This window comes from Emys orbicularis, chromosome 14 (assembly GCF_028017835.1).
Source record: "Emys orbicularis isolate rEmyOrb1 chromosome 14, rEmyOrb1.hap1, whole genome shotgun sequence".
NCBI classification, from domain to species: domain Eukaryota; kingdom Metazoa; phylum Chordata; order Testudines; family Emydidae; genus Emys; species Emys orbicularis.
In genome coordinates this window covers 299,386-327,124 of record NC_088696.1, presented here as the reverse complement: position 1 = coordinate 327,124, position 27,739 = coordinate 299,386, and the positions used below count along the sequence as shown (strand labels likewise).

Here is a 27,739-nt window from a genome sequence, read left to right as displayed (position 1 = left end):
ACGGGCCGGTACCAGTTTCTTACCAGTACACCGTACCCACCCACTTTCACCCCTGCTTTAGAGTATGTCTACAGCACAGCTGGAAGGTGTAATTCACCGCTCAGGTAGCCATACATGCACTGCTTGGTTGAGCTTGTGAGCTAAAAATAGCAGTGTGGCCACAGTGGTACAGGTGGCAGCTTGAGCTAGCCACCCAAGTACGTACCTAGGACCGTGGACATGATTGTACTTAGGTGACTAGCCTGAGCCACCACTCCTACGTTGCTATTTTTAGTATGCTAGCTCAATCGTGTGTATGGCTGCCCAAGCTGGGACTTATAGCTCCAAGCTGCTGTATAGACGTACCCGTTGAGGGTTGTGATGTGACTATACCTATTTTCCAATCATGAATTTGGAGTGACTTTTAATTTTCATGAAGTAGAGCAGTGGTTCTCAACCTGTCCCCCGCAGGTCACTTGCAGCCCAATAAGCACAGAGCTGCAGCCCATGTGACATCCTCAGGGCCATACACGTAGTATTGGATGCGGCCTACAATGGTAAATAAGTTGAAAACCACTGCGGGACTGAAACTTCTCGTAAGAGTATATAACTTTCTCTCACCTATGTTTGCCCCGGCCTGCTCCATCTCTGCTAATTCCAATCTGGACCTCTTCTACTTAATAGAATAGAAGGATTGTCTTGGGAATATGTTCCTTCCCATTCAGAGTCATGCAATATCAGCAGCAATTGCTTACCTGGAACAGAGTTTATATATTTAACTGTCTTCTATGCAATTATTGATTTTGAAAAAATTAGTCCTACTGTCTCTTTTTGCTCTTAATTTAATCTCCATCTCCTACCTAGTGTGTTATTCTCTCCCACTCCTTTGCTGCCTGGTCCTCTTCTGCCCTTGCATGTGTTGTCCAGTATCTTGACTGTCAGCTCTTCCCCATATACACAATCCCATTATCCAGTTCCCTCCTCCCCAGCATCCTTGGACTGAGAGCTGGGTCCCATTGGCAACTCTTGGCTCCTCTCCTAATGAGGACTGGCTGCTCCAGCCATGGTGGTTTGGTCCCCAAGGACAGATCCTTGTTTCCTCCTTTTATGTGCATCAGTGTGCTCCCTCGCTGTAGAATCTTGCCGGCCAAAATTAAGGTCAAGAAAGGACATTGGCCACATAACAACATGTGTGTGGGAGGAATTTTTATTGTAGTTATTCCTTAATAGAATTCAGAAAGAGGAACATTAACTTAGTTCAATATGATAAGCATCTTGCTACTGCTCAGAATAACCTAGTGAAGCCAGTGTTCCTAAGAATAATTAATATTTTAATTCTTGTCAAGCTAACACCTCAAACTAAATCCAGAATAAATGCATGTTCCTCTTTTTCATGTTTTAGTAGCCCAACTACTTTGCGTCAATATATAAACAATGTCATTAAATATGTGTTCCAGAGGGGTGAGGCTCTGGGAACTTATAGCCATGAGAACAATACACAATAAAGGAAAAAAACCCCAAAAACTCTGATAATTTACCAGTCTAATAAAACAAGACCTATCAATATATTAGGAAATTAATCCAGTTACAAATGCATGATGTGTATGGGAGAAACCTCTGTGGGTGTCATAACTGAAAACAATTGGCTATTTACAAGATACATAGCGGGATGATGCAGCAGCCAGACCCCAGCATTCAGAAGCCAAATGTGTTTTCTCCACTGTAGGCCACATATAAGAATCCATCCTCATCCTTCTCCTTCTCATAAAGCTGTCCCATAGTTAGGCTTGAACAAGGGGAAAGAAAAAGAAAACACAATGAGAAGTTGCTCAAGGCAGCAGAGCTGCACATGGTAACAATTACTGTATGGCAAACAGAGATGAAAAACAAAGCTCTAGACTAGAAGTGTAAGTTTAAATATATGAATGAGAGTATCTGAAATGCTATTGATTCCAGAGAGAGACAGCAGGCATCCACATCCCTTAGTCATCACCAATATTCCTGGTTGCTCCTGAGTCCAGATGTTCTAGCACTGGCATTCATAAAGAATTTCTGTGAATCTGCAAAATGCTTGGATTTTTACTGTTAAGTTTGTGGGTCTACACAAATGTGGATTTTAGTAGATGCTGTTTAAGGCCTAATGCACTGGTATGTTTCCAGTCTAGAAGTGTTGAAGCTGAAGTCTTGGGATGTCATCACTTTTAGTGGGATCAGAACCTCAATAGCCCACTTCTATTGTTGTAGCTGAAGCACCATCACCACCTATAATTAAGATTGTGTGAACATTTCTATTTATAACTCCCCTTCCCCATTACAGTGTTCAGTTCATAACCCGCTGGACTAATTTTCAAGGCCCAGTCTCTATCCAAAGATGAATTTATTCTGAAAGTTTGTGCAAAAAATATTTCAAATTCAACCACTTTAAATGAGAGGTTGGGGGAATGGACACCTTCCCTATGATAAAATAAAAAGGGACTAATCTGAGTACCTCTTGCTCCAAAATGTCTGTGGGTAGCAAGTTTAAATTTGGCAGGAAACTAATCCTCATTGACAAGAAGGGCCTTTGAGTGTCCATGTGAAAATAAGTTTTGATTTGACCATGTGATGAAGGCTTTAGACTTGTTTTATGCAGTTCCAGTATTTTGGGAATACCAACATTCCAAACAAAGAAAGGTTGCACTCAGCATGCAAGTGTGGTTAACCTCACTGCATATGACGGAATTAATCTGCTAGAGGGTGCACTGAAGAAGGTAAGGCTTCTATTATTCTCTGCCTCATTCGCTGAGGTGTAAGGTGTGCGATGATGTCTGTAGTAGTCATGTCTCATTAATTGTATAGTGAGGTAAGAGCATGCCCTACATGCCATTGTCCTAAGTGTGCACCTTGTATAGAACAGGCTGCTCCAGTGCTGTCTATCCAAATAGTTCCAGATGCTGCAACTTTGTGTTTAATGACATTTTGTAGGTGTTTGTTGAATATTAAGTGATCTTTAAAATTAAAAAAAAAGTCCTGTGACCTATTATGCTGCTTTATGATGTATAATGGCCTGAAAGATTTGTCAAAAAACAGGTTTTATTTCCTGTTTGTTGTTTAAATTGGACAGTCAGCTTTGTGCCCCTGCAGGCGGCCTGAGGCACTGTGAAATTGTGTTAGCACAAGAGATGAGTAGCTGGGGGGGGAATGGATTTGCAGTGAAGCTGTTTGGCTGAGTGTGCGAGGCCTTACACTCACTTGACAGCATTTCTCTGTTTGGAGAGAACACTATGACTCCTGAATGCCACATCCCATCAATAACGTCTCAAGGAATGTTCTGTGCAACAATGGGCAGAACCTTGTTCATTTTAGTGGGAAGTAGAAAACAGGAAGGGGGAAATGGAGGACATGTGAGCCCCTGGCATCTGGTTAGTAGAACCAGCAGCTTCAACCACCTCTGTAATTGTCTAAAAATCAAAAAATGAGTTGAGGCGGCCAGTAACACATTCCAGTCTAATACTGCTCATTTTAACTCTGCCCATCCTCCCAATAGTTTCGAAATGTTGACACTCAGAAAAAGAAAGAAAAGAAAAGAAGAATAGTGGAGGGAAAGGAAGAATGGGGAGGTAGTAGGGGTGCACAAAAAGCCCCTGGCATGGGGGGAGAATTGGAACCCTGGCATGGGGGGAGATGTGAATAAGGGGATGTGATGGGATGTACCAGGCTCTGAGACCCCCTGCTGGAGGCCTCGCAGCTCTACCACACCCCGTCCCAAGAAAGAGCAGTAGAGGTGAGTCCTCCAGGCTGCAGAGAGAGATTGCAGGGAAGCAGCCAATCAGATCCCAGCAGGCTCATATAAAAGGAGCTGCTGGACAGAGCAGAGCAGACCAGTTGCTAACTGGAGCTAGGGAAGTAAGGATGATGCTGCTGGCTACAGGGACTCAAGAAAGACTTCATCCCTAAGGTAAGGGTGAAGATGCTGGGGCCATCACAGGGGGTGGGTTGCAGTGAGTCCTTTAAACAGAGGAGTAGCGGGGTGGCACAGAGGAAGCATGTGGGGAAACAGAGGAATACAAGGAGCCCCCTGCTATGTGGATTGAGCTCAACCTACAGAAGCAAGGAAGTGTCTGACCCTCTAGTTAAACCTTGTTTTTTGTTAACGTTTGGGCAAAAAGATGCCTTTGTTAAAGAGTCAACATTCCTGTCCATCTAGTTAACATGTAAAAGTTCACAACTCACATTTGAGATACACACCCAAAGAGGTGTTACTGCAATACCAGGAAGATCAGACTTGAGTAACCAAGCAGGAAGGAAAAAAAAAAATCCCCTTTCAGGCCTCATACACAATAAAGCAGCAAAAGGGGGGACCCACAACATGCAATTTTTTAAAATCCTTTGCAGATTCTCTGAAGAGACCATTAAGGTTGCATGGTTTTAAGCATACAAACTTCAAGTAATGCCTTATCTCTGCCATTATTACATGCTGTTTCTCAAATAATGCAGTATAGCTTCTGCTACAACCTTTGGTGCCTATGTAGTGTCTGCTACTACAATGTATTGTTCTGTGTACGCCAGCCAGCCAATAAAATTTATTTCTATATAAAATGCATAGTGAATAATACAAGGGGCCATTCCCTTCATTCACTTTGCATCCTACAAGATTATAATTCAGTACTGTATTATTTAAGAAAGTAGGTGGCTACCTGATTAGTCATACATACCAGGGGGCAGATTTAAGGGTTGTTCCAAGAATCCTGACTATGGTATTCACTTTGGAGCATTTAATCATGCAACCTTAACATTCTCAATGGAACTTTGACTGTTGGTATCATGCTTGGTGCTGTGGAGAACATACAGTAAGCACAGTACTTGCCCCAAAGAAATTATAGTCTAAGAGGATTTTAGTGACTCTCTCCGCTGGATACTAAAATGATTCCTGAACTCTTGCTGAAGTTTAACTTTGTTAAACTTGCTTTCTTGGCAAGAAGTTCACCACCTATGTCTCAGACTCCTACATGGCATCTCAATAACCTTCCCCACCATCCTTCCCTGAGGCATGTCACAACTGAGTTGCTTTACAATCATCTTTTCTTCCAGCTTATTCTTATAAATAAGCTGGGGTTTTGTATTTTGCCAGCATTTAAATAAAATGAGAAAAATGAGAGCAATGATATTAAAATAGCAAACCATTCTTCCTTTACTTCCTCAGTGAGCTGCTCCTCAGTATATCATATTGAGGGGTTAACACTAACATCATAGCAGAATGCGGTCCATCAGGCTTATGCTGTGGTGCAAGTAGAATTAATTTCTTACTGGTATGCTGCACTCATGGGAGGGACACAAAGGGGGGACATGTGACCTCCCCCACATGACTTTCTCCCCCCTTCCAGCTCGGGGCCCCTGCGCTCTCTCTGTCCCCTCCCCATGATCCATCCCACGTTACCTGGGGGGGGGGGGGAGGGGCTCTGTCCTCCTCCTACTGTACCAGAGACTTCTGAACCACAGGGCTCTCTGGAACTGCAGCAGCAAAAAGAGCAGAACGTGGGGCCACTCCTCCGGCGCAGTTGTACCACCCCCAGCCCTGTCCTCTGATGGGGCTGCTGTACAGACCCCAGACAGGAGACGTGGCTGCATGGAAGGGCTGGGGGTGGGGCTGGGGGGTGGTACAGCTGCGCCAGCGGAGCTGCTGGCATGGGGTCACCCGGTGGCCTCCTGTGTCTTTCTGGTATGGAGTACCAGTTATAAATATCTTACTGGTATGCACCACAGAGCTTATGTATCTTTAGTGAAATGCACACAAATTCCAGTCTAATGGCCTCTCACCTGGACTGTGGGACAGTCTTGTCTACAAAGAGGAATATCGCTTTCTCAGATGGCAGTTGAATCCTCTTCCTGATGATCCACATGAATTGGGCCACAGTGATGTCAGACGGAACCAGATACTTCCTCTTATCAATGTCAACAATCTGAGAGCCTGAGACCTTTTCCACAATGACCTATTAAAGCATAGATAGAAAGATGAGGCTTTTCTGGGCGGATCTAGACAGACTATTCTCTCTTGCTAGGACAGGCTTACAATGCTATGGGCAGGTGGATGTCAAACAGAAGGTGAAACGAATCCATCCATCCCTCTAGACAGCTCAAAAAACCCTGCTCAATGTGCAGCAGTCAAAAGAGAAAACAAAATGTTAGTATGCATAAGTAGGGCCCTACCAAATTCACAGTCCATTTTGGTCAGTTTCACAGTCATAGGATTTTAAAAATCGTAAAATTCATGATTTCAGCTATTTAAATCTGAAATTTCAGTGTTGTAATTGTAGGGGTCCTGACCCAAAAAGGAGTGTGTGTGTGGGGGGGCAGGTTATTGTGTGTTTGGGGGAGGTGCAGAGGGGGGGGGGTTGTGGTACTGCTACCCTTACTTCTGTGCTGCTGCTGGCGGCAGCACTGCCTTCAGAGCTGGAGAGTGGCGGCTGCTGGCCAGGAGCCCAGCTCTGAAGGCAGAGCTGCCGCCAGCAGCAGTGCAGAAGTAAGGATGTCATGGTATGGTATTGCCACCCTTACTTCTGCACTGCTGTCTGCAAAGCTGGGCCCTCAGTCAGCAGCTGCCACTCTCTGGCTGCCCAGCTCTGAAGGCAGCAGTGCAGAAGTAAGGATAGCATGGTATGGTATTGCCACCCTTCTGTGCTGCTGCTGGCGGCACGCTGCCTTCAAAAAAGATAAAGCAAATACAGAGGATGTTCTGAGATGGGTGACAAAAATGAGGGAATGTGAAAAACCATCAGGACTATTCTGACAACGAGGGGATGTGATAAAGGTATATAAAATAGTGAATGGGCTAGAGCAGTGGCTCTCAACCATTCCAGACTATCGTACTCCTTTCAGGAGTCTGATTTGTCTTGCATACCCCAAGTTTCACCTCACTTAAAAACTACTTGCTTACAAAATCAGACAAAAAAATACAAAACTGTCAAGAACATAAGTGATCTCTCTTCTGCCATCCATCTCCACCCTCTGACAAACAGAGGCTAGGGACACCATTCCTTACCCATCGTGGCTAATAGCCATTAATGGACTTAACCTCCATGAATTTATCTAGTTCTCTTTTAAACCCTGTTATAGTCCTAGCCTTCTCAGGCAAGGAGTTCCACAGGCTGACTGTGTGCTGTGTGAAGAACTACTTCCTTTTATTTGTTTTAAACCTGCTGCCCATTAATTTCATTTGGTGGCCCCTAGTTCTTATATTATGGGAACAAGTAAATCACTTTTCCTTATTCACTTTCTCCACACCACTCATGATTTTATATACCTCTATCATATGCCCCCTTAGTCTCCTCCTTTCCAAGCTGAAAAGTCCTAGCCTCTTTAATCTCTCCTCATATGGGACCTGTTCCAAACCCCTATTCATTTTAGTTGCCCTTCTCTGAACCTTTTCTAATGCCAGTATCTTTTTTTTGAGATGCGGAGACCACATCTGTACGCAGTATTCAAGATGTGGGCATACCATTGATTTATATAAGGGCAATAAGATATTCTCCGTCTTATTCTCTATCCCTTGTTTAAATGATTCCTAACATCCTGTTTGCTTTTTTGACTGCCGCTGCACACTGCATGGACGTCTTCAGAGAACTATCCATGATCACTCGAAGATCTCTTTCTTGATTAGTTGTAGCTAAATTAGCCCCCATCATATTGTATGTATAGTTGGGGTTATTTTTTCTAATGTGCATTACTGTACATTTATCCACATTAAATTTCATTTGCCATTTTGTTGCCCAATCACTTAGTTTTGTGACATCTTTTTTGAAGTTCTTCACAGTCTGCTTTAGTCTTAACTATCTTGAGCAGTTTAGTATCATCTGCAAACTTTGCCACCTCACTGTTTACCCCTTTCTCCAGGTCATTTATGAATAAGTTGAACAGGATTGGTCCTAGGACTGACCCTTGGGGAACACCACTAGTTACCCCTCTCCATTCTGAAAATGTACCATTTATTCCTACCCTTTGTTCCCTGTCTTTTAACCAGTTCTCAATCCATGAAAGGATCTTCCCTCTTATCCCATGACAACTTAATTTACGTAAGAGCCTTTGGTGTGGGACCTTGTCAAAGGCTTTCTGGAAATCTAAGTACACTATGTCCACTGGATCCCCCTTGTCCACATGTTTGTTGACCCCTTCAAAGAACTCTAATAGATTAGTAAGACATAATTTCCCTTTACAGAAACCATGTTGACTTTTGCCCAACAATTTATGTTCTGTGTCTGACAATTTTCTTCTTTACTATTGTTTCAACTAATTTGCCCGGTACTGACGTTAGACGTTAGTCTGTAATTGCCGGGATCACCTCTAGACCCCTTTTTAAATATTGGCGTTACATTAGCTATCTTCCAGTCATTGGGTACAGAAGCTGATTTAAAGGACAGGTTACAAACCATAGTTAATAGTTCTGCAATTTCACATTTTTGAGTTCTTTCAGAACTCTTGGGTGAATGCCATCTGGTCCCTGTGACTTGTTACTGTTAAGTTTATCAATTAATTCCAAAACCTCCTCTAGTGACACTTCAATCTGTGACAATTCCTCAAATTTGTCACCTACAAAGGACAGCTCGGGTTTGGGATACTCCCTAACATCCTCAGCCGTGAAGACCGAAGCAAAGAATTCATTTAGTTTCTCCGCAATGACTTTATCGTCTTTAAGTGCTCCTTTTGTATCTTGATCGTCCTGGGTTCCCACTGGTTGTTTAGCAGGCTTCCTGCTTCTGATGTACTTAAACATTTTGTTATTACCTTTTGAGTTTTTGGCTAGCTGTTCTTCACTCATTTTTTGGCTTTTCTTATTACATTTTTACACTTAATTTGGCAGTGTTTAAGCTCCTTTCTATTTACCCCACTAGGATCTGACTTCCACTTTTTAAAAGATGCCTTTTTATCTCTCACTGCTTCTTTTACATGGTTGTTAAGCCACCATGGCTCATTTTTAGTTCTTTTACTGTGTTTTTTTAATTTGGGGTATACATTTAAGTTGGGCCTCTATTATGGTGTCTTTGAAAAGTGTCCATGCAGCTTGCAGGGATTTCACTCTAGTCACTGTACCTTTTAATTTCTTGCATGGTATCCAGTATCAGAGGGTAGCCGTGTTAGTCTTTAAGGTGCCACCAGACTTCTTGTTGTTTTTGTGGATACAGACTAACAGATTTATTTGGGCATAAGCTTTTGTGGGTGAAAAACCTCACTTCTTCAGATGCAGACTGAAACCTACTTTCGTTGTCTCCGACTCAAAGAATATTTTCAACACACCACTGAACAGTGCACTGACCCACAGGAACCCTCCTACCAACACTACAAGAAGAAGAACTCCTGACGGTCAAAATGACAGACTGGACCTCTACATAGAGTGCTTCCGCAGACATGCACAGGCTAAAATTGTGAACAAACAGCATCACTTGCCCCATTAACCTCAGCCATACCAGAACGCAATGCCATCCACAGCCTCAGAAATAACTCTGACATTATAATCAAAGGGGCTGACAAAGGAGGTGCTGTAGTCATAATGAACAGGTTGGATTATGAACAAATGCATCTGAAGAAGTGAGTTTTTTTACCCACGAAAGCTTATGCCCAAATAAATCTGTCAGTCTTTAAGGTGCCACCGGACTCCTTGTTGTTTTAATTTCTGTTTAACTAACCTCCTAATTTTTTGCATAGTTCCCCTTTCTGAAATTAAATGCCACAGAGTTGGGCTGTTGAGGTGTTCTTCCCACCACAGGAATGTTAAATGTTATTATATTATGGTCACTATTTCCAAGCAGTCCTGTTATAGTTACCTCTTGGACCAGATCCTGTGCTCCATTCAGGACTAAATGGAGAATTGCCTCTCCCCTTTTGCGTTCCTGTACCAGCTGCTCCAAGAAGCAGTCATTTAAAGTATCAAGAAATTTTGTGTCTGCATATCGTCCTGAGGTGACATGTACCCAGTCATATGGGGATAATTGAAATCCGCCACTATTATTGAGGTCTTAATTTTCATAGCCTCTCTAATCTCCTCCCTTAGCATTTCATCATCACTATCACTGTCCTGGTCAGGTGGTCGATAATAGATCCCTACTGTTATATTCTTATTAGAGCATGGAATTACTATCCATAGAGATTCTATGGAACATGTGGATTCATTTAAGATTTTTACTTCATTTGATTCTACATTTTTCTTTCACATATAATGTCACATCCCCTCCCCCCGGCACGACCTGTTCTGTCCTTCCGATATATTTTGTACCCCGGAATGATTGTGTCCCATTGATTATCCCCACTCCACCAGGTTTCTGTGATGCCTATTATATCAATATCCTCCTTTAACACGAGGCACTCTAGTTCACCCATCTTATTATTTAGACTTCTAGCATTTGTGTACAAGCACTTTAAAAACTTGTCACTGTTTATTTGTCTGCCCTTTTCTGATGTCAGATTCTTTTTTATGTGAATGTTTCTCATCTGATCTGGCCCATACTTTATCCTCTTCCATGCTCTCCTCCTGACTAAAACCTAGAGAATCTCTATCAATAGGCTCTCTTCTGAGAGAAGTCTCTGTCCGATCCACGTGCTCCTCTGCAGCAATCGGCTTTCCCCCATCTCTTAGTTTAAAAACTGTTCTGCAACGACTTTAATGTTAAGTGCCAGCAGTCTGGATCCACTTTGGTTTAGGTGGAGCCCATCCTTCCTGACAGGCTTCCCCTATTCCAAAAGTTTCCCCAGTTCGTAATAAATCTAAACCAGGGGCAGGCAAACTTTTTGGCCTGAGGGCCATGTCAGGTTTCCAAAATTGAATGGAGGGCCGGTTAGGGGAGGCTGTGCCTCCCCAAACAGCCAGGCGTGGCCCAGCCCCTGACCCCTATCTGACCCCCCCGCCCGCTTCTCGCCCCCTGACAGTCCCCCTGGGACTCCTACCCATCCAACCCCCCCGTTCCCTGTCCCCTGACTGCTCCCGGACCCCCTGCCCCTGCCTGCCCCCCGCCATCTCATCCAACGCCCCCCTCCTTCCTGACTGCCCCCCTGAGACCCCTGCCCCATTCAACCCCCCCTGTTCCCCGCCCTCTGACCACCCCGCCCCCTGACCACCACCCTGAACTCCCCTGCTCTCTTACCGCGCTGCCTGGAGCACCGGTGGCTGGCAGCGCTACAGCCGCGCCGCCCAGAGCACCGGCTCAGGCTGCGGCTCTGCACCTGCACTACCCGGCCGCCCAGAGCATTGTGCTGGCGGCACGGCGCACTGAGGCTGCGGGGGAGGGGGAGCAGCAGGGGAGGGGCTGGGGGCTAGCCTCCTGGGCCAGGAGCTCAGGGGCCGGGCAGGAGGGTCCCACGGGCCAGATGTGGCCCACGGGCCGTAGTTTGCTCACCCCGATCTAAACCCCCTCCTCTCTACAGCATCGTCTCATCCACGCATTGAGACTCTGAAGCTCTGCCTGCCTGTCTACCTGGCCCTGCGCGTGGAACTGGAAGCATTTCTGAGAATGCTACCATAAAAGTCCTGGATTTCAGTCTCTTTCCTGGAAGCCTAAATTTGGCCTCCAGGACGTCTCTCCTACCCTTCCCTATGTCATTGGTACCTACATGTACCACGACCACTGGCTCCACAACCTTCGCACCAGGCAGGCAAGTCACCATACGGTTCTCCCGGTCATCACAAACCCAGCTATCTATGTTTCTAATGATCGAATGTCCCATTACTAACATCTGCCTTTTCCTAATGACTGGAGTTCCCTCCCCTGGAGAGGTAACCTCAGTGTGAGAGGATACCCCATCATCATCTGGAAGGAGGGTCCCAACTATGGGAAGGTTTCCCTCTGCTCCCATTGACTGCTCTCCTTCCCTGAGCCTTTCATCCTCCTTAACAGCACAGGGGCTGTCTGATCGGAGGTGGGATAAAGCTACAGTGTCTTGGAAAGCCTCATCAACATACCTCTCTGCCTCCCTTAGCTCCTTCAGTTCTGCCACCCTGGCCTCCAAAGCCTGTACGTGGTCTCTGAGAGCCAGGAGCTCCTTGCACCAAATGCGCACACATGCCACCCGCTCACAGGGCAGGTAATCATACATGCCTCACTGAGTGCAACAAACAGGATAGCCCCCACTCTGCTGCTGGGCTTCTGCCTGCATTTTCTCCTACAGCTACCTAGGTTCATGACAGGGTTTTTGTTTAAATCAAGAAGTTTAGTTTAAAGATTTTAAAGAATAGCAAGTGTACCTCGCCCCCTTCCTAACTCCCTCTCAAAACTCCATTAGCGGCCCCTGGTCGCTTGCTCGCAGCTTTATAAAGCCCTGACCTTCCTGATAGCCCCACCCCCTGACTAAGGTTCAGCCAATGAACAGAGGCTTCTAGATGTCAAACCTTGTTTAGAAGCTCACAGCTTCCAACACATTCTTACTGAAAAACTGCTGACTCATTTTTACCATATAATTATAAAATCAACTGGAATATAAATATTGTACTTACATTTCAGTGTATAGAGCAATATACAGACAATAACTTGTATATGAAATTTTAGTTTGCACTGACTTTGCTAGTGCTTTTGATGTAGCCTGTTGTAAAACTAGGCAAATATCTAGAGGAACTGATGTAGCCTCAGAGGTACACGTACCCCTGGTTGAGAACCACTAGGCTAGAGAAAATAAAGCTCTTTCCCCTATGGGCATGTCTTTCCATAATTGTCTACTAAGGGGTTTCTTGTACCTTCTGAAGCATGTGGCACTGGTCACTGTCAGGGACAGGATATGGGTCTAGACCACTGCTAGACCCTTACTTTCCTCTTACTCAGTAAGCACAGGCCTCCAAGGGTGTATTGAACATACAATCATGAGTTCAGTGATGTAGTTACTCGCTGGAGCCAAAGGTCACAGCATAAGTAAGGGTGTATGCTGAGAAAGTTCTTGCAATTTGATAAAACTCCTTTACACCCTACCACTGATATCCTCTGCAACCTTAGCCTGACCTTTTATCCTAATGCCTAATTTGTTTTGGAAAAGACTGAGGTGCTAGTGATAAATAAGGAAGATGGGACTAAGCAAAGGCTGGCTTCAAGCCTGTAAACTATATCTGTGCTTCTATCTTGTTATAATGTAAGGCTGAAGCGGTCTACAGGAATTATTTTGAGGACATTCTATGGCCTGTGTTAGGCAGGAGATAAGACTAGATCATAGAATCATATGACTGGACCTCAAGAGGTCACCTAATCCAGTCCCCTGTACTCATGGCAGGACTAAGTATTATCTAGACCAGGGGCCGGCAACCTACGGCACGCTGCCTGCCCGGTGAGAGGAGGAGGAGGAGGGGCGGAGGGGCCGGAAGAAGCGGGAGAGGAGGGAAGCTTGGCTGCCGCAGGACCAAGCTTCTGTCTCCTGCCCCCGCAGGGGAGAGCGGGGGGGGGGGGGACCGGGACCCCCCCCCCGCCCACTGCTCTCCCCTGCGGGGGCAGGAGGCAGAAGCTTGGTCCTGCAGCAGCCAAGCTTCCCTCCTCCCCCGCTTCTTCCCCCAGCGTGGCGCTTTCCGGCCCCTCCTCCTCCTCCCCCTCCTTCTCCCTGCCGGCGATAGCCCTTGCGAGGGGGAGAGGGAGCAGAGCGGAGCGGCAGCGTGCTCGCTGCTCTGTAGAGCAGGCAGAGAGAGGTAGGGACGGGCCTTGGGGAAGGGGGTGGAACAGGGCATATCCCTCCCAGCCCCCTACCCTGAGCGGCTCATGGCAGGGGGCTGGGAGCACCCCCACGAGTCGAGCACCCCAGCCTTCTGCCCTGAACCCCTCCACACACCCAGCCTTCTGCCCTGCACCTCCACACACACCCCAGACTTATAGAGAGAGACCTTCTAAAAAACGGTAACGTGTATTACCGGCACACGAAACCTTAAATTAAAGTGAATAAATGAAGACTCGGCACACCACTTCTGAAAGGATGCCTACCCCTGATCTAGACCATCCGTGACAGGTGTTTGGAGATTTTTAAGAGCAGGTTAGACAATGATGGAGATTTCAAAACCTCCCTGGGCAATTTATTCCAGTGCTTAACCATGCTGACAGGAAATTTTTCCTAATGTCCTACCTAAACTGCCCGTGATGCAATTTAAGCCCATTCCTTCTTGTCGTATCCTCAGAGGTTAAGGAGAACAGTTTTTCTCCCTCCTCCTTGTAATAACCTTTTATGTACTTGAAAACTGTTATTATTGCCCCCGTTCCCCCAGTCTTCTCTTCTCCAGACTAAACAAACCCAGTTTTTTCAATCTTCCCTCACAGGTCATGTTTTCTAGATGTTTTAATCATTTTTGTTGCTCTTCTCTGGACTTTATCCAATTTGTCCACATCTTTCCTGAAATGTGGTGCCCAGAACTGGACACAATGCTCCAGTTGATGCCTAATCTGCATGGAGTAGAGCAGAAGAATTACTACTTGGGTCTTGCTTACAACACTCCTGCTAATACATCCCAGAATGAGGTCTGCTTTTTATTTATTTTCAACAGTGTTACACTGTTGACTCAGATTTAGCTTGTGATCCACTATTACCCCCAGATCCCTTTCTGCAGTACTCCTTCCTAGGCAGTCATTTCCCATTTTGTATATGTGCAACTGATTGTTCCTTCCTAAGTGGAATACTTTGCATTTGTCCATATTGAATTTTGTCCTATTTACTTCAGACCATTTCTCCAATTTGTCCGGATCATTTTGAATTTTAATCCTATCCTCCAAAGCACTTGCAACCCCTCCCAGCTTGGTATCATTTGCAAACTTTGTGCACTCTCCATGTCATTATCTAAATCACTAATAAATGACTAGTGTCACAGTTGTTCCTTCTGTCCTTTTAGAATCTATGAATCTACATTATAAACTTCTACTGGCATAATTGTCAGTCAGATGCATGAAGAGCTGTGATTCCAAACTGACATAGCTATGCCAGGAAACATCACCAGTGGAGGTACAGTTATACTGGCAAAGCTAAACTTTTACTGCTAGAGCTTGTTTTGTTTGGGGGAGGAAAGTTTCCGATACTGCTACAAAACCCAGCTTTGTCAATATTGCTCTGTCCACAGTAGGAGTGCTTTGCCAGTACAGTATACCAATAGTCCTATACTAGTAAAGCACTGCTAGTGTAGCTATGGCCTGAGACTGGCAATGTCTACACTACAGGCGCTACAGCACTACAGTGGTGCTGCTGTAGTGACACATGCGCTGACTCTGTGGGTGCTCCAGGGCTACATTGAGCAGTATGTGGCTGCTGTTTATAGTATCCAGGATATACCTGGAGTAGTGGGTGGGCCTGAGTTCCGGCATTGGCAAAGTGGTGTGAACCATGAACTGGGGGTCAAGTCTAACCCAAGCCCCAAGAAGGGGACAGAGCTCATTTAGAAACCTGAGAAGGGCTGAATTCAAAGGGCCTAGAGCTGGAGCTGAAGATCCTAGTGAGAACAAAGACTGTTCATTTTTTGGACTCTTAGCTATGCAAGAAGGGGTTCATTTTGACTGTGTGACCTGGCTGGAGGGCTGAGCCACTGAAGACCCGCCAAGCAAGGTCAACAACTGATAGGGGTGCCAGGAGCAGGAAAGACTGTAGTACTGCACCCAGCTGCAAGTAAGCACTCAAGAGGTAAGTGTTCCCTCTATATCTAAAACTCACATGCGGTTAAATTACTTTAAAAACTGGTATGCTGCAACAGGAGCTGGGGTATATTTTGTGGTACAAACTTGGGGTCATTTATATAAGAGGGTACAGCCCCCACAATATGAAGCTGACCTCAATATTTAAATTACTATAAAATTCACATGCACAAGGAGATGGTCTTGAAAATTTATATTCAGCAACGGTGGCAAGGGTAAATATTCAGAGGAGCAACAGAACACCCAATGAGATGAGTGCGACTGTTCACATGTCTCCTAGCTATTGTCAGGCTGTATTCACCTCAATGAGGTGTTCTCATTAAGTGTGAGACATGATACATCTTGATTTTAGTAAGGCTTTAGACACTGTCCCACATGACGTTCTCATACGCACACTAGGGAAATGTGGTCTAGATGAAATTACTATAAGGTGGGTGCACAACTGGTGGACAGACTGTATTCAAAAAATAGTTATCAATGCTTTGCTGTCAGACTGGGAGGGTGTATCTAGTGGGATCACACAGGGACGGGTCAGTCCTAGTCAATATTTTCACTTATGACTTGGATAATGGAGTGCAGAGTGTGCTTACATTTCCAAAAAGAATGAGGAGTACTTGTGGCACCTTAGAGACTAACGAATTTATTTGGGCATAAGCTTTTGTGGGCTAAAACCCACTTCATCAGATGCATGCAGTGGAAAATACAGTAGGAAGATATATACACAGAGAACATGAAAAAAAATGGGTGTTGCCATATCGACTATAATGAGACTAATCAATTAAGGTGGGCTATTATCAGCAGGAGGGGAAAAAACCTTTTGTAGTGATAATCAGGATGGCCCATTTCCAACAGTTGACAAGAAGGTGTGAGTAACCGTAGGGGGAAAAATTAGCATGGGGAAATAGCTTTTGCTTTGTGTAATGACCCATCCACTCCCAGTCTTTATTCAAGCCTAATTTAATGGTGTCCAGTTTGCAAATTAATTTCAATTCTGCAGTTTCTCATTGGAGTCTGGTTTTTTGAAGTTTTTTTTGTTGGAGTATTGCGACTTTTAGGTCTGTAATTGAGTGACCAGGGAGGTTGAAGTGTTCTCCTACTAGTTTTTGAATGCTATAATTCTTGACGTCTGATTTGTGTCCATTTATTCTTTTGCGTAGAGACTGTCTGGTTTGGCCAAAGTACATGGAGGAGGGGCATTGCTGGCACATAGATGTACAGGTGAACGAGCCTCTGATGGTATGGCTGATGTGATTAGGTCCTATGATGGTGTCCCTTGAATAGATATGTGGACAGAGTTGGCAACAGGCTTTGTTGCAAGGATAGGTTCCTGGGTTAGTGTTTTTGTTGTGTGGTTGCTTGTGAGTATTTGCTTCAGGTTGGGGGGCTGTCTGTAAGCGAGGGCTGGCCTGTCTCCCAAGATCTGTGAGAGTGAGGGATTGTCCTTCAGGATAGGTTGTAGATCCTTGATGATGCGCTGGAGAGGTTTTAGTTGGGGGCTGAAGGTGACGCCTAGTGGCGTTCTGTTACTTACTTTGTTGGGCCTGTCCTGGAGTAGGTGACTTCTGGGTATTCTTCTGACTCTGTCAATCTGTTTCTTCACTTCAGCAGGTGGGTAATGTAGTTTTAAGAATGCTTGATAGAGATCTTGTAGGTGTTTGTCTCTGAAGGATTGGAGCAAATGCAGTTGTATCTTAGAGCTTGGCTGTAGACAATGGATCGTGTGATGTGGTCTGAATGAAAGCTGGAGGCATGTAGGTAAGTATAGCGGTCGGTAGGTTTCCAGTATAGGGTGGTGTTTGTGACCATCGCTTATTAGCACTGTAGTGTCCAGGAAGTGGATCTCTTGTGTGGACTGGTCCAGGCTGAGGTTGATGGTGGGATGGAAATTGTTTTTCCATGGGTCGAGATGATGAAGATGTCATCAATGTAGTGCAAGTAGAGTAGGGGCGTTAGGGGATGAGAGCTGAGGAAGCGTTGTTCTAAGTCAGCCATAAAAATGTTGGCATACTGTGGGGCCATGCAGGTACCCATAGCAGTGCCGCTGACTTTAAGGTATACAAGTATAATAGCCCACCTTAATTGATTAGTCTCGTTATAGTTGGTATGGCAACACCCATTTTTTCGTGTGTGTGTGTGTGTGTATAATATATATAATCTTCCTACTGTATTTTCCACTGCATGCATCCAATGAAGTGGGTTTTAGCCCACGAAAGTTTATGCCCAAATAAATTTGTTAGTCTCCAACATGCCACAAGTACTCGTTCTTTTTGCTGACATAGACTAACATGGCTACCACTCTGAAACCTTAAGTTTCCAGATGACAATACACTGGGATGGGTTGCAAGCAATTTGGAGGACAGGATTAGAATTCAAAATTACCTTGACAAATGAGAAAACTGGTCTGAAATCAACAAGATGAAATTCAATAAAGACAAGTGCAAAGTACTTGGGAAGGAAAAATCAAATGGACAACTTCAAAATGGGGAATAATTGACTAGGTTAGTGCTACTGTTGAAAAGGAATGAGGGTTATGGTGGATTACAAACTGAATGAGTCGTCCATGTGATGCAGTTGCAAAAAAGGCTAATATCATTCTGGGGTATATTAATGGGAGTGTTGTATGCAAGACTGGAGATAACTGTCCTGCTCTACTTGGCACTGATGAGGCCTCAGCGGGAGTACTGTGTCCAATACTGGGTGCCAGACTTAGAAAAGATATGGATAAACTGGAGGGAGTCCAGAGGAGAACAAAAAAAGATAAAAGGTTCAGAAAACCTGACCTATGAGGAAAGCTCAAAAAAACAAAGCGTATTTAATCTTGAGAAAAGAAGACTGAGGGAGGACCTGATAACAGTCTTCAAATATTTTAAGAGCTATTTATAAAGAGGAATGTGATCAATTGTTTTCCATGTCCACTGGAGGAAGGACAAGAAGTATCAAGTTTATACTGCAGCAAGAGAGATTTAGATTAGATATCAGGAAAAACTTTCTAACTATAAGAGAAATTCAGCTCTGGCATTGGTTTACGAGGGAGGTTGTGGAATCCGCATTATTGGAGGTTTTAAAGAACAGGTTTGACAAACACCTTATTAGTCATGGTCAAGTTTACTTGGTCCTGCCTCAGTGCAGGAGACTGGACTAGATGACCTGTCGAGGTCCCTTCCAGCCCTAAAATTTCTATGATTCTATCCAATTCAGCTGAATCTGCCACTTTACACTCCCACAATCCTCTTATGTAGCAAAAGGTTGTGCAGAGCCCCTTCTTCCTTTAATACCCCCCTGAAATGGGGTAGGGAATCTCTGGCTCCTATCCTCTCCCCCTTATTGCCTCCAGCTGATACATGTGGTGAGCAATGGGCTGAGATGTACCTTCCCTCCACAACCCATGGCATACCAAGCCCTATCAGTGGCACAGAGGAGCCAGGAGGAGGGCACTGCTGGTAGCTGAATGATAATGAGGTCTGTGGAAGAGCTCTCATTTTCCCCACACAGATGCACCTCAATCATGCCCCCGTCCTTACCATATTACTTTAATAATAATAATAATTAATAATAATAAAAACAACTAGGGGATTTCACTGCCCCAAAACTTCATTATTGCAGAGTTAAGGTTGACAATCAGTGCCTTGTACCCTTCCAGAATGCCAAATGCCCCTAGAGAGACAAGGTGGGCGAGGTAAAATCTTTCATTGGACCAACTTCTGTTGGTAAGAGACAAGCTTTCACAACATTCCAGCAACAAGTTCCACAGGTTGAGTGAAGAAGTACTTCCTTATGTTTGCTTTAAAGCTGCTGCCTCTTAATTTAATTGGATGACCCCTGGTTCATTTGTTTATGTGAAGGGGTAAATAACACTTCCCTAGTCACTTTCTCCACAGCTTTTTTTTTTTTTTTTTTTTTTTTTTTTGAGGTGAGGCAACCAGAACTGCATGCAGAATTCAAGGTGTGGGCATACTATGGATTTATATAGTGACACTATCATATTTTCTGTTTTGTCTATCCCTTTCCTAATGGTTCCTAACATGGTTAGCTTTTTTGACTACCGCTGCATATTGAGTGGATGTTTTCAGAGAACTATCCACAATGACTCTAAGATCTTTCTTTAGTGGTAACAGACAATCTCGAACTCTTAATTCTGCAAGTATTTGGGATTGTTTTTCAGTTTGCATTACTTTTCACTTAACACTGAATATCATCTAACATTATGTCACTCAGCTTTAATGAGATCCCTTTGTAACTCTTCGCAGTCTGCTTTGGGCCTAATTAGCTTGAGTAATTTTGTATCACCTGCTAATTTTACCACCTCACTGATCACACCCTCTTTGAGATTATTTATGAATATGATGAACAGCACAGGTCCCAGTATTTTAGGGGCCCTGCTATTTACCTCAGTTTCCCCCATATATTCCTACCCTTTGTTTCCTCTTTTAACCAGATACTGATCCATGAGAGGACTTTCCCTCTTATCCCGACTGCTTATTTTGCTTAAGAGCCTTTGGTGTCAGACTTTCTGAAAGTCCAAGTACACTGTATCAACTGGATCATCCCTATGTGCTTGTTGACACCCTCATAGAATTCTAATAGATTAATGAGACACGATTTCCCTTGTGACTGTGGCTTGGTACTGAAGTTAGGGTACTGGCCTGTAAATGCCAGGATTGCCTCTGGAGCCTTTTTAAAACTAGGTATTACATTAGCTACCTTCCAGTCATCTGGTACAAAGGCTAACTTTAAGAAATAGGTTATATACCACAGTTAGTAGCTCTGGAATTTCATATTTGAGTTCCTTCAGAACTCTTGGGTGACTACTATCTGATCCCGGTCACTTATTTAATTTTATCAGGTTATTCCAAAACCACCTCTATTGACATCTCAATCTGGGCCAGTTCCTCAGACTTGTCACCTAAAAAGAATGGTGCAGGTGTGGGGACTTCCCCTACATCCTCTGCAGCGAAAAGCAATGCAAAAAATTAATTTTAGCTTAAAAATAGTCTCAATGCAGTCTGCAAGCACTTCACCCTGGTGACTGTTTCTTTTAATTTCTATTTGCTAGCTTCCTTGTTTTTTGTGTAGTTCCCTTTTGAAGTTAAATGCTACTTTGGTGGGCTTCTTTGGATTTTCCCCCTACAAGGATGTTGCACTTAATTACATTATGGTCACTATTACCAACTGGTTCAACTATATTCACCTCTTGGACCAGATCCTGTGCTCCACTTAGGACTAAATGAAGAACTGCCTCTCCCCTTGTGGATTCCAAGCCAAGCTGCTCCAAGAAGCAGTCATTAATGGTGTTTATAATTTTTCTCTCTGCATCCCTTCCTGAGGTTATATCATATTGACTGGGTATATGATAGTTGAAATCCCTCACTATTATTGTATTTTTCTGTCTTTGTAGCCTCTCAAATTTCCCTCAGCGTTTCACAATCACCATCACCATCCTGGTCAGGTGGTCAGTAGTATATTCCTACTACTATCCTCTTATTGTTCAAGCATTATATTTCTATCCCTAGAAATTCTAAGGTACAGTTTGATTCATTTAAGATTTTTTACTTTGACTTTCTTTCACATAGAGTGCCACTCCTACACAAGCAAAACCTACTCTGTCATTCCTATATATTTTGTACCCTGGTATTACCTTGTCCCCCTGATCATCCTCATTCCACCAAGCTTCCACAATGCCTAGTATATCAAGATCATCATTTAATGCCAAGCACTCTAGTTCACTTACCTTAGTATTCAGACTTCTAGCATTTGTATATGAGCACTTGTAAATCTTGTCAATGTGAGCATGGAGAAAGAAACTCTAGGGAGGAACCAGCCAGAGACTCCTAGTTAATGGTGAGACATTTAAAGTGTTGCTGGACTTTAGAGCTAACACCCCAATAAAATAAATAGGGGTCGGCAGGAGTTCACCTCTTGTGAGTCACTGCTTCTGGTTGGGAAGACTCAGGAAGGCAACACTGTATTGGTTGCACTCAAGTTACATCTGGAAAATCATCTTTGCAATGAAGAGAACCAAAAACATTTTAAAATGTGGGTTAGTCTGGATATGCCATGCAAGCTACATAAACACATCAAGGGGGGCAGATGCTCCACACTGCTGTTCTACCATAAGTTACTGTTAATGCAGGAATCACTTGGTGAAATTTTCTGTTCTGAATAATCCTAGAGGTGAGACTAGGGGCTGTACTAATGTAGCGCCACTGCTATAGTGCTGATAGTGAAGATGCTCTATGCCAACAGGAGAGGGCTCTCCGGTCAGCATAATTACTCCACCTCCCTAAGCGGTGCTAGCTGTGTCGGCTGGAGAGTTTCTCCCACCGACATAGTGCTGTCCACAACAGCGCTTAGGTTGGTGTAACTTAAGTCACTCAGAGGGGTGGCTTTTCCACACTCACCAGTGAATTAAGTTATACCGAAGTGAATACTAGTGTGTACAAGCCCTAGATGATAACACTGGTCTCTTCTGGCCTTAAATTCCATGAACCTGGGAGGTAAGGTTGGGGGGGGAAGAAGTGGGGGGTGGGAGAGAGATGGAAGGATGGCCACAGAAGAAAAGAAAGGAGGATGTTGGGTTGAGGGAGGGTTAGATATCACCTGCAGATGGAGGAAAGGACCTGCCTAATATTGATCCGCTGCTGTCTGCTCCTCCAAGTACCAGACAAGAACAGAGGCGTGACAGGCCTTATGGGGAAACCAGGGTGTCTTGGAGGGGAGGGGCCTGTAACGGAGGTACCAGTCTCTCTCAGGTGTTTCTACACTGCCCATCACTTTCATATCAAAATGCTGCACAAATATGTTAGATCTGTAGAGTGAGTCCCAGAGTCAGCTTCAGAGAGGATTCTGCTCATTCCCTCTTCAGGTTCCAGAAGCTCTACTGTGGGGTAAGGGGAGGACAGGACAGCTAGTATGAGTTGCTCTCCTTTGCTCTGCCCAGCATAGTAAGAACAGCCTAAAAAAGGGATCAAGTTTCATGCCTTAATTGGTATTTGTGACTTACAATTAAAAAAAGTGAGGGTGCTTCAGAGGAAATGAGCAGAACAGGCAATCAAATGATCCATCCCCTGTCATCACCATAAACTGGGTGGAATCACGTTAGATTTACTCACCTGAAGCCAGTTGGGTTAGGATTAAGGTTACTCAATTAAATTCAAAATACTTTGTTGGTATTAACAAGCTATACAAATGATATCAAAGGTAAGTCCCAGCTGCAGTAGGAATATAACCCCTAGTGACAATTGTCAGTAATGGATCCCACCTGGCTCACCTTCAGATGCTAGCAGAGGTGGGCAAACTACGGCCCACAGGCCACATCTGGCCTGTGGGACCCTCCAGCCCAGCCCCTGAGCTCCTGCCCCAGGAGGCTAGCCCCCAGCCCCTCTCCTGCTGTTCCCCCTCCCCCACAGCCTCAGCTCCCCCTGACGTCAGTGCAATGCTCTGGGCGGCAGGGCTGAGAGCTCCTGGGGCAGTGCAGCTGCAGATCCGGGGCCTGACTCAGTGCTCTGTGCTGCGCGGTGGCGTGGCTGGCTCCAGCCAGGCGGCATAGCTGTAGTGCTGCTAGCCACCGGTGCTCCAAGCAGAGTGGTAAGGGAGCAGGGGGGGGGTTCGATAGAAGGCAGAGGAGTTCAGGGTGGTGGTCAGGGGGCAGGGGTGTGCATAGGGGTCAGGGTGGTCAGAGGGCAGAGAACAGGGGGGTTGAATGGGGGCAGAGGTCCCCAGGGGCCAGTCAGGAAGGAGAGAGGGGACTGGATGGGGTGGCGGGGAGCAGTCAGGGGCAGGGGTTCTGGTGGCAGTCAGGGGACAGGGAGAAGAGGTGGTTGGATGGGGCAGGGGTCCTGGCAGGGCAGTCAGGAATAAGAGGAGGGGTTGGATAGCGTGGCGGGGGGCAGTCAGGGATGGGGGTTCCTGGGGCTGTCAGGGGACAGGGAATGGGGGGGTTGGATGGGGCAGGAGTCCCAGGGGGGCCTATCAGGAGGCGAGAAGCAGAAGGGGTTGGATAGGGGGCGGGGCCAGGCCACACCTGGCTGTTTGGTGAGGCACAGCCGCCCGTAACCAGCCCTCCATACAATTTTGGAAACCCGATGCAGCCCTCAGGCCAAAAAGTTTGCCAGCCCCTGTTCTAGCAGGTCTCAATCATACACTGTGACTTTGCTGACGTGGCCTTTTCCTATCAGGTAAGTGGGCCCACTAATGCCAAACACCAGTGTCCACTACTTCTCAAAGTGAGGTTTTTTCTTTTAAATATCAAAAATCACCTGCACCCATGTGTCTATTTCAGACTAAATGCTTCTGGGGGCATTTGTGTATTATACAGTACCAAGTGAAATGGCAGTGTTAACTAATTGGTAGTAACTAATACTTAGCTCTTACATAGTACTTTTCATCAGTAGATCTCAAAGCATTTTACAAATAAGGTAAGCATCATTATTCCCATTTTATAGATAGAAACTGAAGCACAGAGAGATGAAGTGATTTGACCAAGCAGGAACAGAGCTGGGAATAGAACTCAGGTCTCCTGAGTCCCTGTCCAGTGCTCTATCCACTATACCACATTGCCTCCCTAATAGTCTGCAATAGATCACTCTACTAGTATAGATAAGGCCTAAAAGATCAGCCTCAGGCCTAGGAGAAATATTTGATATGTCAAACATCTGCCCCAGAGGGCAAGTCAATATGTTTGAGATTTAGGCCCCAACAAATGAAGCATTTGCTGAGGATGGAATGTATCAATGCATTTTGGGATTGATTCCCGCCGTTCTTTGTTGCGGGTTGCCACATATCAGAATACCCGCTCTGATGTCTCTCCTTCTCTCCCAGGGTTGGTTACTAGAAGCTGGTCTGGATAGAATTCTGGCTATCCTTACTCAAAGAGACACAGTCTGGGAGAGGGATACTTGTCAAGATGTGAAGTTGATCACCAGGAGATTGTTGATGGGCTAGGAACTGCACACCAGGAGGCAGTTGGATTGGGAGGGGGCAGGTTCAGCTCATCAAGAAGTAGTCAGCATGGGACAGGCAAGAATAGTATCAGCATAGACTTGAGGAGATTAAGGTGACTGTCAGAATGGAGCTGTGATGTGGGCTTGATGGAACAGAGTTGGGGGAAGGAATACACCAACAAGATAAGGGTCACAGGGTTGCTCCCTGGGTTGTCTGATGGGGTTCATTCATGCATTGGGAGGTTGGGGTGGGGAAGGGTGTATCAATATCTGGTACTCAGACGGGGTGCAGAGGTTTGCTCACAGGTATGTGGCTAGAAGATGTGGAGGTGTTGCTCACCAGGATATGGCATGAGGTGTGGTGGTTTAACTCAGTAGGACAGTGGTCTCCAAACTTTTTTGATATCACACCCCATCAGTAAAAAATTTTTGAGCACGCACCTCCCGCTCCCGGCCGAACCAACGAAGCAAAAAAAAAAAAAAAGGCCGCTTGGACTCCCAGCCGAACTGCCAAGGGAGGGGAGAAAAAAAAAAAAAAGGCGGCGCTGCTCCACCAGCGCTGCTCCTGTTGCGCACCCCGAAGGATCCTCTTGTGCACCCCCTGGGGTGCGCACACCCCACTTTGGAGACCACAGCACTAGGACATAGCTAGAGGGGAATCCCTTATAGGGACATGATCTCAGAGGGGAGGGAGAGTCCTCCACTACTAAGTGGTCATATGGGCAACTGTGCAGAAAGGGTTACCCACTAAAATCCTGTCAGATTGGATGCATGAATGGAGAGCTCACCAAGATGTGACTGAGTCATAGTTTAAGGCCAGAATAGATCATCTAGTCTGATCTCCTGTATATCATAGGCAACCAACACCCACAAAACCCAATAAATGAAATTAGATCTCCATATATACCCCACAGGAGACCAGAGTATTATGTGTCACAGGCAGAGAATAGGAGGGACCAAAGTGCAGCAGTGCCAAAGGCCCCTGCAATGGCAGGGAAATGACTGGACAGAGAAATGGATATGGTACAAGGTGGAGTCCGGCGGCACCTTAAAGACTAACAGATTTATTTGGGCATAAGCTTTCGTGGGTAAAACAACACTTCTTCAGATGCACGGAGTGAAAGTTACAGATACAAGCATACATCTGTAACTTTCACTCCATGCATCTGAAGTGGTTTTTTTACCCACAAAAGCATATGCCCAAATAAATCTGTTAGTCTTTAAGGTGCCACAGGACTCCTAGTTGTTTTTGTGGATACAGACTAATATGGCTACCCCTCTGATGCATAGTACAAGGTGTCACTCACCTGGATGTAGTCAGGGCATATGAGCATGCACAGAGGGTGAGTCACTGAGATGTGACCTGGCTAGAGATCAGGCATGGTGGAAGCAGTCACTAGGATGTAGCTAGGTGAGGGCTGCTCCGATGAGATCACTCATTGGGAGGGTGACAGTATTGGGACCAAAAAGGTGTCCAGAAGATATTATTTGGGAAGTCAGGGATGGTAGTTACTTACCAGTACATAGTTGGGGGTAGATGGTTGGAGGGTTGTGTTAACAGCTAGAAGCATATGCCGCATGAGGCTACTCATCAGAATGTGATCAGAGGGGTGGGTCGTAGGGAGGAGAGGAAGTTTACTTCACCTGGACAGAGTAACAGGATATGGGGGAGGAAGTGGTGTTACAGGAGTGGCATGGGTTACTCACCGGCACACGGTCTGGGTATTTGGCTCGGATTTTTGCAGACTCTACACATCTGTGCTCTGTAAACAAAACATTTAATTAGAAAAATGACAACATGGCTCACACCCTGGGCAACGTAGGGTAGACCTAGGAGGAATAGGAGAGATGAAGGAGACAGGATCACGTAGGAGAATCTTTCCTGCCAGCTCTCTTTCATACCTCCCTATGCTACTTAAGGGACTGAACTCCTGAGTAACAGCGCTGGGGTCCCCCAGGGATGTGTCTCTACTAAAGATGTGCAATGGATTGGAGAGGGTTGGTGGAAGAGGGTCAGTGCCCTCTGCCTGCGGGGGAGGGGTGGACTGGAGAGAGGGGTATCACTGCGTGTGGGGGAGGGGGTCAGTGAGAGGGTGAACTAGGGAGGCCTCTGGAGAGATGGTGGCCGAGAGGGGGGCCGTGCTGCGGGCTTTGCGTACGGCACCGCTCGAGCTAGGAGCCTGGTGAGACCTGGGGGCCGTGGGGGAGCAGTGGGTCAGGGCCCTCCTGGGCTCGGAGGGGGCGGGTCAGCAGCGGGGGCAGTGTCCCGAGCCAGCGCAGCCCCAGCCCCGCCTCCTTACCCAGCGCATGATCCTCCTTGAACATCCACTTCATGGTGCGGGGCGAAGCGGAGCCAGCGGGGGTCGGTGCCCGGACGTCCGGCCGGGGGGGTTGGTGCCAGGTCGGGCCGGGCCTGTCACCGTCACAACAACAGCTCGGCGGGCGGGGCTTCCTGTTCACAAGTGCCCTAGCAACCAGGCGAAGGGGCGGGGTTTCCGGCCTACGGTGACCGAGCAACCGGGATGGGGGAAGGGCCCTGACATCCGGGGACCTTGGGCTGGGGTCACGTGGCGCGTACGAAACTTAAGTGCTTTGCGCCGGTTTTGACGTTTTGTGTAAGGCCAGGCGCGGTGCCCCCCCCGCCGCAGTGAGGCAGCCTGCTCGCCTGGTAAACGTGTCCTCTTTTCGCAGCGCCCTCCCATCACTCCCGCCGCCCAGCCCGGTCCCCATCCTCCCCCAACTACGCGCACCAAACAGCGCCGCTCGCTAGACCCCAAGTCAGCCTGCGTTAGTAGGAATAACAAAAGCGTCAACAGCGCAGGCTGCTCCCGGCCCTGGCACGGAGCCCGCGCATCGGGCTTGCCACACTGCGAGTCAGTGACGCCCCGTAACGTCGGGACGGGAGACGGAAAGCCCTGTGCAAGCCCAGCGCGAGCGGGGCGTTTTCTGTGCCAGTGCCGGAAATAGGAAGGAGAGAGATTCCCTCGCATATAGCAGGGATCATGAGGTTTGCCTGAGGAGCCCCCTGGCACCGGGTCAGGAACGGGCAGCTATGGCACGACCCGTAGCACTCCCCTGTCGCCCCTTGTGTGGCTCGTCCCGGAACGGGCCCTTTGAACTGAACCGTAAGGCGCCCGTCACCGTGAGCCGCTGTCGGGGGGGAGGGCGGCACTCAGGCCTGCAGCAGCAACCGCCTCCCTCCCGCAAGGCGGCGGTTCTCAGACC

The 27,739-nt window shown here is 46.2% G+C and overlaps 1 protein-coding gene across 2 annotated transcripts; it reads right to left on the bottom strand.

Annotated features, from left to right (window-relative positions):
* Positions 1-1,170: 1,170 nt before the first annotated feature.
* On the bottom strand, positions 1,171-26,988 carry GABARAPL2 (GABA type A receptor associated protein like 2). Of its 2 annotated transcripts, XM_065416400.1 has the most exons (5): positions 26,815-26,988; positions 26,222-26,277; positions 21,304-21,378; positions 5,776-5,948; positions 1,171-1,765 (listed from the first exon to the last, which is right to left on the bottom strand). In XM_065416400.1, exons 1-5 carry the CDS (start codon positions 26,846-26,848, stop codon positions 1,675-1,677), a joined length of 429 nt encoding a protein of 142 aa, XP_065272472.1. In that variant the 5' UTR covers positions 26,849-26,988; the 3' UTR covers positions 1,171-1,674. The 2 variants fall into 2 exon arrangements, with proteins under 2 accessions (XP_065272472.1, XP_065272473.1); XM_065416401.1 differs by lacking the exon at positions 21,304-21,378 and having other exon boundaries at positions 26,815-26,984.
* Between the last annotated feature and the right edge of the window lie 751 nt (positions 26,989-27,739).

Coding starts and splice junctions, on each gene's coding strand:
- GABARAPL2 (XM_065416400.1), bottom strand. CDS start 26,848: ATGAAGTGGATGTTCAAGGAGGATCATGCGCTGG. Junction 26,278..26,814: donor CAAGGAGGATCATGCGCTGG/GTAAGGAGGCGG, acceptor TTTTGTTTACAG/AGCACAGATGTGTAGAGTCT. Junction 21,379..26,221: donor AATACCCAGACCGTGTGCCG/GTGAGTAACCCA, acceptor GTTCCTCCCTAG/AGTTTCTTTCTCCATGCTCA.